Genomic DNA, 11,368 nt, shown 5'->3' on the forward strand with positions numbered 1-11,368 from the left:
TCATTCTCAGACAAATAAACATATTATGAGATAGTAATGGATAGAGAGATACTGTATCTCTTTGGTTATAAAATCAGCACATATGCTATCTAAATGAGATAAACACACAAGAGCTATCATCGTGGAGGAGGCAAAATCAAGTTGAAAAGTTTCTTCCAAAACATTTTCTACTCTTGTATATCAACTGTAGAATATTTAAGACCCCACACTCTATTACATCACAACATTGTTTATTATGTGAATTTTTTACAATACAAACAAAAAATACAGAAATGCAATATATGAATACAGCTAAATGCAGAATGGTGACTTTTTTTCTCTTCAAGAGGCCATGAATTCCCATTTCTAGTAAAATAAAGAGACTGCATATAGGTAGAAACAGGTTGGTCATTAGCTTCACAACTTTGCCTAGAAATGACCTATAAATGCATTTCCCCCCCTGCTTCTTACCATAAAGTGTAAAAAGGGAGTTAAAGGAAAGTTCCCTTGTTGGTTCCTACCATATGAAATATGCTATATTCTATTTTAGCAGGACCAATATATGGAAAATATCTAAATTAAATGTTATTACAAAAATGAAGAAGTAATGAAATTCTGGCTAAAGAGGGCACTAAATGAGAATAATATATATTTAAAGAATCCAAAACAAACAAAAAAGGTTGTTATAAAAAAGCTCTAGGTGCACTGTAAGCATATAGGTTTTTTTTCCAGGCATACTAATGTTAAGAGTATGAGCACTGAGTTATCCTGCTATAAATTCAGAATACCTAGAAAGCACTGTTGAGGATTCCTTGTACTTTAGGACCTGCCAACCAAACGGCCATGAACCAAGAGAATAATCTTGGGAAACAGGGGAAAGAAAAAAGGCAACAAACTTACAGGTGTGTAGCACTTTATAATGGACAATTATTATCTTATCTCATCTTTTTTTATTCACAAACATGTCGGAGGCTAGGCAGGGAAGACATCATTGCTCCCACTATACAGATGAGAAAACAGTTGCAGAGTTTAAGTGACTTGCCCAACATCACTAGCCAGAAAGGGGCAGAACCAGGACTTGAACCTAAATCTAACTTCAGGTTCAGAAAGCTGAAACAGGCAAAAAGAAAGCAGGTAGTGAGTCCTTTTATTTTGGAATATCCTATAAACAATCAAACCACCAGAACATGATTGTACAATAGTAAAATGTTCTCTTGCATTAAACCAAAGATATCTGTTTAATAAAAAAAAAAAAGAAAAGAAAAAGAAAACATAGGAAAGGTACTTAGAGCTGTTACTTTCTAAGTACACAACATCCTAGACAATTCAAAGTATCTTAATCTCCATCAAGAACAACAAAAAAATAATTTTTGTCATGCTGTTAAATCCATCATTATGGATAAAACTGGTGCAAATTGGTCAAACGGATCCAACAAACACTGATGTCCAAGATGGCATATTGGCAACTAATACGTCACTGGTGGTCAATAGAGAGTTTAAAAGATCTTCCCTTTCTTCTTGTTCTTTTCCAAGGTTCTAAATGATTAGAGAAAAATAATGAAGATGAGTGACCAGGTTATAAACATGATAGTCAACATATGGTAGAAAAAGCTAACCCAACTACATCTATGTTGGATTTTCAAACACTACTTTTTCATTTAAAAAATTTAAAGAGTTAGAAGTAAACAATGAAGACAATGCTAGTCTTTAACACTGTTTTCTTAGACAATCAAATATTTGACAAAATTCCCAGATAAGCAGTAAAGATTACTTGAAAACCCCATTTTAATATGCAAGGACACTTCTTCCCAAATGCAAACAGCACAAACTGAAAAAGATCAATTGACGTTAAACAGGATGCCCTTTTCATTCTGAAGTACATTTGCTTTTTTGTCTTCTTTGGAAAAAATATTAATAGAAGGATGGTTTGTAGAACAAATGTCTAATCTTGAAAATGTTTAGTAACAAGGATAAATTATAGAATACTTATAGGGATGCAACTTAAACCAGTTTTAAATGGGACAAATGAGGAAAAGAAGAAAACCAAAGTATGAATATTGTATTTTGTATAAATTAAGGAGTGCACTCATTAGCTGTATTAGAAAACTTTTTATCTTAAGGATTTTATTCTAAGAAATAATTCAACACAAATCATAGCTCTGTATGTATGCAATATCTCTGTACCATGTTCTCTGTACACACCAAAAACTGAAAACAACCCTTATGTCCAATAATTGCAGGGAGGAGGTAAGAAATTGATTACGGTGAGTTACCCAGGGAGGATGTTATGAAGCTGCTAAATTATAATTATGAAGATTAAGTCATGGAAAACGTCTGCATTGAAAAAATACTGTTATAGTACACAAATTGTACCTATCCATACAAATACATTCATCCAAGAAATAACTGTGCTTGAGATGCATGATTATGGGTCATGGCTTTTTAAATGCTATTCTAATGTTTTTAAAATAAATAGAAAAGAAATTCCTTAAAACATTAATAAATACATTTCTTAGGAATCTGATATTAGTTACCTCGAAGAGTTTTGTTGTTCTAAAATACGTTGCTGAGCTTCCCAGTTTGCTTTCTCATCCTCAAACTGACGACGTTTTTCCTCTAATTCCTTGTGCTGTGCTTCCAAATTCTTTTTCATTTGCTCATGGCGCCGCTGGAGCTAAATCACAGCACAAGATACAAAATAAAACTTCTTAAGAAAGCAGGAGTAGAAGTATGTTTCATCCAGGCATACTAATGTTAAGAGTATGAGCACTGAGTTATCCTGCTATAAATTCAGAATACCTAGAAAGCACTGTTGAGGATTCCTTGTACTTTAGGACCTGCCAACCAAACGGCCATGAACCAAGAGAATAATCTTGGGAAACAGGGGAAAGAAAAAAGGCAACAAACTTACAGGTGTGTAGCACTTTATAATGGACAATTATTATCTTATCTCATCTTTTTTTATTCACAAACATGTCGGAGGCTAGGCAGGGAAGACATCATTGCTCCCACTATACAGATGAGAAAACAGTTGCAGAGTTTAAGTGACTTGCCCAACATCACTAGCCAGAAAGGGGCAGAACCAGGACTTGAACCTAAATCTAACTTCAGGTTCAGAAAGCTGAAACAGGCAAAAAGAAAGCAGGTAGTTAAGGACCTAAGAGCTCCAAGATCCCAGTAAGGTCCCCATTCACATAAGGCAGTGGTTCTCAAACACTGATGCTGGTCTTCAAATCACTTGGGGTGCTTGTTAAAAATACAGAATCCTGGACCTCACCCCAATGTACTGAATTAGAATGTCAGGTGTTAAGTCTAGAAATGTGAATTTTCAACAAGCTCTAGTGATTGTAATGCAGACGATCCTTCCTATGCTGAGAGTTAACGCTGTACAAAATGCTGGCTGAAAGGTGGGAAACGCTCAGGCAAGGTAACTGCAGAAATAAGGAACTTAAGTCTAATGAGTCATTAGGTAAATAATTTCATTTAAGCACTAATCTATTTCTGAAGAAAACAGTCAACAAATTTAAAAGTCAGATTATATCCTACTACACTGAATATCCAAGGACTGTTCAAAATATTCAGTTGTCCAGGAATTATGTTCTATTAAGGTTTTTATTACATCAGTGAGTTAACATCTTGAATTTGGATTATACTATAATTTTGCATACCATTTGTTTTCTTAATTATTTTATAAACTCACAAAGAGTAACTTCATATTTATTTCTATTGCAAATATTTCACGCAATTCCTACAAAACATAACCACCTAATACACACTTAAGCAAACATGCCAAACCTGAGGCAAAATCTTCCTGATTACAGCAAACAAGTTACTACGAAAATGTGAAAAAGTAAGAACATAAGACAGTGATTCTCGATTGGGGGTGCATGCACATTTTGATTTGCCTAATGATCAGGAAGACACTGACACTGGCATTTAGTGGCAGGCACCAGGGATGCTAGTCCTCCAGTGCTCAGCAATCTCAAACCAGGAGAAATTATTTCATATCCCTGCTAAATTAAACTCATGACAAATATAACAGTAGATCAACTACAAGCTCCTTTCTTCCTCCATCTGTGCCAGAGGGCTCCTGTCATGAACATTAAGGATAATCATTAAACATCTGTAAATAAAAACTGTAATATAAAACTCTGAAACAGCTGATAAAAACAAATGAGATGTTATACAAGCTGTTATTAAATGCTCTGTGTTCTTTTTGAAAGCAAGTTTCAAAATAATTTTTTAATTATTTTGACATCTTTTTAAATGACACAGAACACCGATTTGAAGTTTTATGTACAGATGGGTTATAAATTCTCTAGATAATTTAAAATTTAACAATGTATTTATAATCTACAGCTCTCTTCTATAAGGTTTCATATCTAACTTGAATCTCTGGTGAATAATTATTATGAAAAAAATCTAACAAAGGCACGGTTGGTGGGATGTTTCTCTAAACCTCGTGCATATCAAATCTAAAGATGACGCACAAAATAAACTGTATAAGGAGATATTTTTAGTTTTACTAAAATTTCAAGTGCTATAATCTGTTTTTCTAAAACAACTACTGGCATCACAACTACACAGTTAATTTACAATAATTCAAACTTATTTTGGTAACCGAATTCATATGCTGGAAACAATTACCAATCAATACACAGAACACTATTCAGGCATGCAGAATATTTCTAGGCCCTTTATGATGACTTCAGCACTCTTGAAAATTCATTCCACTTAAATATTTCAGTGTCTTAAGTTTTAAAAATGTCCAGTGATTGAAAAAAACACACACATTAGATGTAATCAGAAGCAAATAAATACTTTGATATTATATTTAAAAGACCAGAAAATACACAAGCATAATTAAATTTTAAAAAGTGCACTCCACTGATAAAGTCCATGGGCTCAATCTCTTCACACAACTGTGTTCAAAATTTTCACACTGAGAAATATTTACAGGTGAGCTTTAGGTTCAAGCTAGCATTCTTAAGAGAATACCAAAGTATCAGTACCCTCTACAACCCAGGGTAGAAAGAAAAGAGGGCTCTGTGGCTTTTGAGGATCTCTAAAATTATTCAATAAACTGGGACAACTTAAGAGAGGCAGGCCCTTCTCTTTGTTGATAAAATGTTTATTTTCCCTCCATAAAAACAGGCTTTGGCAACTGAGTTATACATTTTAAATGGGTGAATTTCACATCAATGAAGTAGCTTTTATAAAAAAAGAATTAACTTATGGCTTGAAAACAAAAACCAAGCCTTGGATTTCATGCATAACTTCAACAGCTAGTCACTTTAACCCTGACTTGACACACACTGATTATGGTGACTACTCTCCTTATTAGGCCAAATATTTCTGACCATCACAGTACTCTTCCCTATCAAAAAGGAAAATAAGAGAGCTATATAGAAAATACTAAACAAGAGCAAAGAGGACAGAACATTGGCTACCAATTTTTCTTAGTAAAAAGGAAGAACAAAGATGTTATGTACTGCTGTGATCAAGACAATCTGTTTTTATAATTAGCGTAAATTAGAATAAAATGTTATTTAACTCAAGGATATTTCTTCACCAAAAGAAAACTTACTTATATATGCAAACCTGCAGTATATTTTATCAATTAAGCAATTAATCAGAAGTTCTGAAAATGAAACTAAACCAGGCATATTAACTTAGAAAAAGAACCCGCTTTAAACATGTGAGGTCAGTTGAAATAAATTTTCAATTGTAAATATCATGTTAAAAGCTGATGAGATCCTTCTTAAAAACATATTCCTCATATCAATAGCGGGTGTTTTTAATATAGGGGACTCTGATCTCTTGGGCAGAATGTCACTGACTGCCCTGAAACAACATATCAAATGTGTATGTTATAGTGCATTTTTCCAGTGAGAAGGTCCAAAGCTTTTGTCAAATTTTCAAAGGCTTATAAACCTGTTTCCCCCCATACCCCCCAAAACATTTTTGGACTCTATAAATAATATAATAACTACTTTTAAATTGATAGTTTTAAGTAATTCAATAAGTATATTCAAACAACTTAGATTATGCAACAGTATAGTTGTTATTTGAAAACAAATAGTTCAAGATTATAAATATATTAAGTAAATTAGAACTCAGAATTTAGAGAGAACTGTGATTATCTTAAATATATATTTCTACTTATAATAACCTATCCATAAAAAGCTGATTTTACTTTATCATTGAGAGGGAGCAGACAATTCATGTAAATATCAAGAATGCATAGTGATTTGTGCATGAAAAGGTTACCAACTTACCTAAACATTGTCATCTAAATTATTATTTAAATAATTCTTGGGGAAAAATAGGAGACTACAGAGAAACACACAATGATGTTTTAAAATCTTTTAAATTCAAAATTTAAATATTAAAAATCTCTGCACAGTAAAACTACCTATATCTTATATGTATCCAGCTGTATCATATCTAAAAGAACAAAAAATACAGACTTAGCACACAAAGTAAGCCACACTAAAAGCAGCAATTAAAGGCAAATGTATAGCGTTCACAATTAAATAATTAAGGTATGTGCCCTAAAAACCAAAGGTTTACGGTAAAATTTGTTAAAGCTAGTTAATTTACTTCCCAAATTGTTAGTAACACTACATCAAATCATGAATAAAAATAAATGTGCTCTGCAATTATCTTCTGACAGCCTGTCCAAAGTTCTAAACCTACTAAATATATGTACCTTCAAAAGACATTGCAGATTTGATATTGCAGATACTTTTTTTTAGCCTAGTAAAAATACTACTTGACTCCTGACCAAATGAACTGATATTCAAGTATTATGAGAAAATGTTCACACATATCTAAAATGGATTTTTTGAAGCCTCACCAGTAAAAATGATCTTTCAAATCTCTTTAATTTTTAGCACTCCACTTCAAGTCATCTTTATTAAAGTGCTATTTAGAAAACTGTAATATAAAATTGTGCTTACAATGAAGAAAACGCAGGAAAAAGGATCACTTTTTGTCATCACATTTATTACTGTTACCTTTTTTCCCAATTAAAACTTGAAAAACCATTTAAGTGATATCATTGCCTGTCCTCTTTTTAATGGGAAATTCTCCCCCACATATATAAATATGCTAAAAGCTTATAAACCTCAACTTGTCAGAAAAATTAAAAGCAACCCAGACAAAGATACGAAAAGGCCTGGTAAAAGGAAAAAAAAGAAGAAAAACGCTATAACATAACTTGAATATCAAATTAAATTCCCAATGATATAATTTAGCTCCTTCTAGGGTTCTTTTTACAGGGTTAAATTCCTGTAAGCCACCAGATAACACCCTGTTATGTAACCAATAACAAAATCACAGCAAGGGCCACAAAAGGCTGGCATAGTAAGGGTCTACTGTGCTTGTGTTACACGACCCACACACTTTGAGAGTAAAGGAAGACAACCATATTTCATTTAAATTATGTGTGGTCTTTACCCTGTTATGTAACCAATAACAAAATCACAGCAAGGGCCACAAAAGGCTGGCATAGTAAGGGTCTACTGTGCTTGTGTTACACAACCCACACACTTTGAGAGTAAAGGAAGACAACCATATTTCATTTAAATTATGTGTGGTCTTTCCTAAAGAACACTTTAAGCAAGTACATTTACATACTTTTGCTCCAATGATTGTTAGGCCACAATGTATTTAGACATGTTGCAATTTTCATACAAAATTTTCCAAAAGCATTTCATTTAAATAGATTTCAAAGACGAATAAAAATTTCTAAAAATTTTGGGAAACGGCTGCCAACGTTTTGTTTTGCCAAGTGAGAGCATCAAAATCAAACATAAAACAAAACAAAACTCCAACTACCATCATTATATTTTCATGAAGGAGCATTTGAGCAAAGAGCAAAGGACATAACTGAATAGATTTAATTTTTTGGAAAAACTTAAAATTTTCAGAAAATTATCTTTATTTCTCTTTAAGTCAATGAAAATTTTGTCATGCACCAAAGCAGTTCCGAGGATCAGACTTTGAAACCTGTATTTTTAGTCATATCTGGAAACTCAGTTACGTATAAAGTTTTCCCAAGAGCACAGATGGAGAAGGCAATAGAGAATGGAAAAATATGCATATAGGAGAGTGGTAATAGGATATGCCCCAACTTGGAGCAAGATATAGATTGTCATAATTGGTGCCAATGATAGACAAGAGTCACCAATCAAATAAGATTTTAAGAAAAGGGTACAAGGAAGATCAAGGAAGAAAGAAGCAGATAAAACTTTAAGAAGTAGGTTTAGCAAAAAAGGATAACCCTCCTCTTATTGGGGACCATCTCCTTTAAAAAAAAAAAAAAATTTGTGGCTAGTAGATATGGGGATCCTCACCCTTGACCTTGGTGTTACAACTCCTTTTTCTAAGAGATGAGCAATCTGGATATGGCCAACTCTTCTACCCTTTCCTTTACAACCCCTCCCTGAATCTTCTTTGATCTAGGAGGTCACCCTTTCATGGCTTCCAACCACCCACCACCCTCCATACAGGGATGGGCAAGATACATTCTCCCTAAGGATTTGAGAAGTACTTAAAATAGATGACTTGATATTTCCTTGGCCAGAAATAGGTATTACCTAGATAGATAGCTGCTAAGAGTAGCACCCACTTCTCCAGACTCTGGCCTTGAGACAAAGTAGTGTTAAACTAGACAAGCTTAGCTATTTTTCAGATTTGAATCACACAGTCTAATTCTTGTTTGTTTTTTTTTTTCCTTTTTTCTGTCTTTTTTACTGACCGGTAACGGAATCGCAACCCTCGGTGTTGCGCCCGCACCTCACTCAGCCAGTGAGCGGGAACCGGTTCACTCAGCTAGTGAGTGGGAACCGGTCTCCACATGGGATCCGAACCCTTGGCGGGAGCGCCGCCGCACTCCCAAGCAGCGCACTCTCCAGTGTGCCACCGGGCCGGCCTGCTAATTCTTGTTTTAAGTCCTTCCAAAATATAATAGTTCTAGGACCATTAACCTAACAGAAAGGCACAATTTCAGACATCTAAACCAAATATTTTTATTTTTATTCCATGGTTCGGTACACTCTACAGTTTGCTCAAAACTGCCTTAGAAAATTAAATATATAACAAATAAACCTAACTTTACTATTCAATGCCTAACATTAAAAAAAAGTTTAGCTTATATCATAAGCCAAACTGTGATCAGCACTTTGTGGACTGTACATTGCCATACAAAGGTTAATTTAACTATAAATTATACATACACAAACATATGAGCATACACATACATATTTATGTACATGTAATGTTTAAGGGCAATGAAAAAACACAGGCCCATCAACAATCAGGAAATGATTATTTGTTTTTTTCTCTAACTGCCTACAGGTGCCCTTTTTAGAGACCATAAAAAGTAATTTAATAAGTGGTAAAATCACATTTTTAAAAAGGATTGTCTAGTTCAGTGGTTTGGGGACTCCATTTATATGAAGTTTTCTAAGAGTTACTTGAGTTCTCAACTTCATACAAACTCTTGCCTAAAGTGATCTGCCTGAAAATTCCCAAGTTACAGATAGTCCATCTCTCACTTTACAGAAGACCCATTCCTACCTCTCACACATCTCTTACCTGAAGTACAATGTCCCAGAGTTTGGAAACCTCCAGGTGACAAAAAGAGAAGTCTCCTTTCGTGATTAATTAAAGTACAATAACATAAACCCATAGAGCATTTGTATCTCCCAATATTACAGACGTTTCTATTAAGAGCAAATGTGGTATTTGGGGCCATGTTGAGATGCTCTGAGCTCATACCCAGTAGAGTGAAGTGGCTGGAGTATTGGCAGTTTTTGTTTAATGACTCTGCCTCTTCCATCCCAGGATCCTTGAAAACTAAACCTTTCCCCACTACTACTATCAAAGGATGAANTCTTCCATCCCAGGATCCTTGAAAACTAAACCTTTCCCCACTACTACTATCAAAGGATGAACTGCTATGGAGGGATAGTCCCAGGAGAGCAAAAAGAAGAGAACACCAGTAAGAAGCCTAAACTCACACTTGCTTACTTCACATGTTTAAACATTAACCTTTCTTTTCAGTTATTCATGGATGTGTACTTAGCTGTAAAGAAAATTCCTTATAACAGCTAAAGCACCATAAGTTGCTGATAATAACTTTTAAAAAATTTACCTGTAATGTTTTTTGAAATCGCAAACATTTTCAAGACAACATAAAATACACCCAATGGATAAAACTTTCAAGTAACTTCTTTCAGATTCCATTATGTGTTATTCAATGAAGTAGTAAAAACCTAATTTGTCAAATCATATCAAATACCTATTCCAATTATAGCCATTCCTCAGTTGGTACAATCTTTAAAGATGTTTATTTTTCTACTTACTATTAACATAAAATAATGTGCTAGCTCTTGGAGCAATTTGCTTTTTAGCAGTATAAACTTTTTCTTTTTTTATTTGCATAGGGAAAGTTTTGCCATGATTCATCTCTCATTAAGAGAAACATTTCCAACAGAATTCTACTTTTTATGTTTTTGCCTAGCTTATAGTTTAATTCAAGTATCCCATATACAACAGAATTCTGTATATGCAGAAGATTTTTTAACAATACTGTAAGGTTTATTATTTTCCTCTGAATTATCTTACTTGCATCTAACAGTAGGAATATCCCAATAGCATTACTTTAAAAGCCTTATTATTTGAAATATGGGAACAAATAAACAATTCCTTATGTCTAGGACATGAATAAATGTTTACAAGAAAAAAATTAAACATTAAGTGCATACATTTAATGAAAAATATGTGTACTGGGGGCCGGCCTGGTGGCGCACTGCTACAGTGCGCCGCTTGGGAGNGTGACAAAAAGAGAAGTCTCCTTTCGTGATTAATTAAAGTACAATAACATAAACCCATAGAGCATTTGTATCTCCCAATATTACAGACGTTTCTATTAAGAGCAAATGTGGTATTTGGGGCCATGTTGAGATGCTCTGAGCTCATACTCAGTAGAGTGAAGTGGCTGGAGTATTGGCAGTTTTTGTTTAATGACTCTGCCTCTTCCATCCCAGGATCCTTGAAAACTAAACCTTTCCCCACTACTACTATCAAAGGATGAACTGCTATGGAGGGATAGTCCCAGGAGAGCAAAAAGAAGAGAACACCAGTAAGAAGCCTAAACTCACACTTGCTTACTTCACATGTTTAAACATTAACCTTTCTTTTCAGTTATTCATGGATGTGTACTTAGCTGTAAAGAAAATTCCTTATAACAGCTAAAGCACCATAAGTTGCTGATAATAACTTTTAAAAAATTTACCTGTAATGTTTTTTGAAATCGCAAACATTTTCAAGACAACATAAAATACACCCAATGGATAAAACTTTCAAGTAACTTCTTTCA

General features: G+C 33.9%; 1 protein-coding gene across 1 annotated transcript in view; it reads right to left on the reverse strand.

Annotated features, from left to right (window-relative positions):
- Positions 1-1,121: 1,121 nt before the first annotated feature.
- LOC103605548 (septin-7-like) overlaps positions 1,122-11,368 on the reverse strand; it is a 92,969-nt gene continuing 82,722 nt past the window's right edge. Inside the window, exons 12-15 of the mRNA XM_008590163.1 lie at positions 4,034-4,069; positions 3,043-3,100; positions 2,514-2,653; positions 1,122-1,515 (exon numbers count right to left, since the gene is read on the reverse strand). Coding sequence (XP_008588385.1) covers positions 1,476-1,515; positions 2,514-2,653; positions 3,043-3,100; positions 4,034-4,069 — 274 coding nt within the window. The 3' untranslated portion in view covers positions 1,122-1,475. The remainder of the gene's footprint in view (positions 1,516-2,513; positions 2,654-3,042; positions 3,101-4,033; positions 4,070-11,368) is intronic.

The sequence above is a fragment of the Galeopterus variegatus genome, unplaced genomic scaffold (genome assembly GCF_000696425.1).
Source record: "Galeopterus variegatus unplaced genomic scaffold, G_variegatus-3.0.2 Scaffold5890, whole genome shotgun sequence".
Classification (NCBI taxonomy): Eukaryota; Metazoa; Chordata; class Mammalia; order Dermoptera; family Cynocephalidae; genus Galeopterus; species Galeopterus variegatus.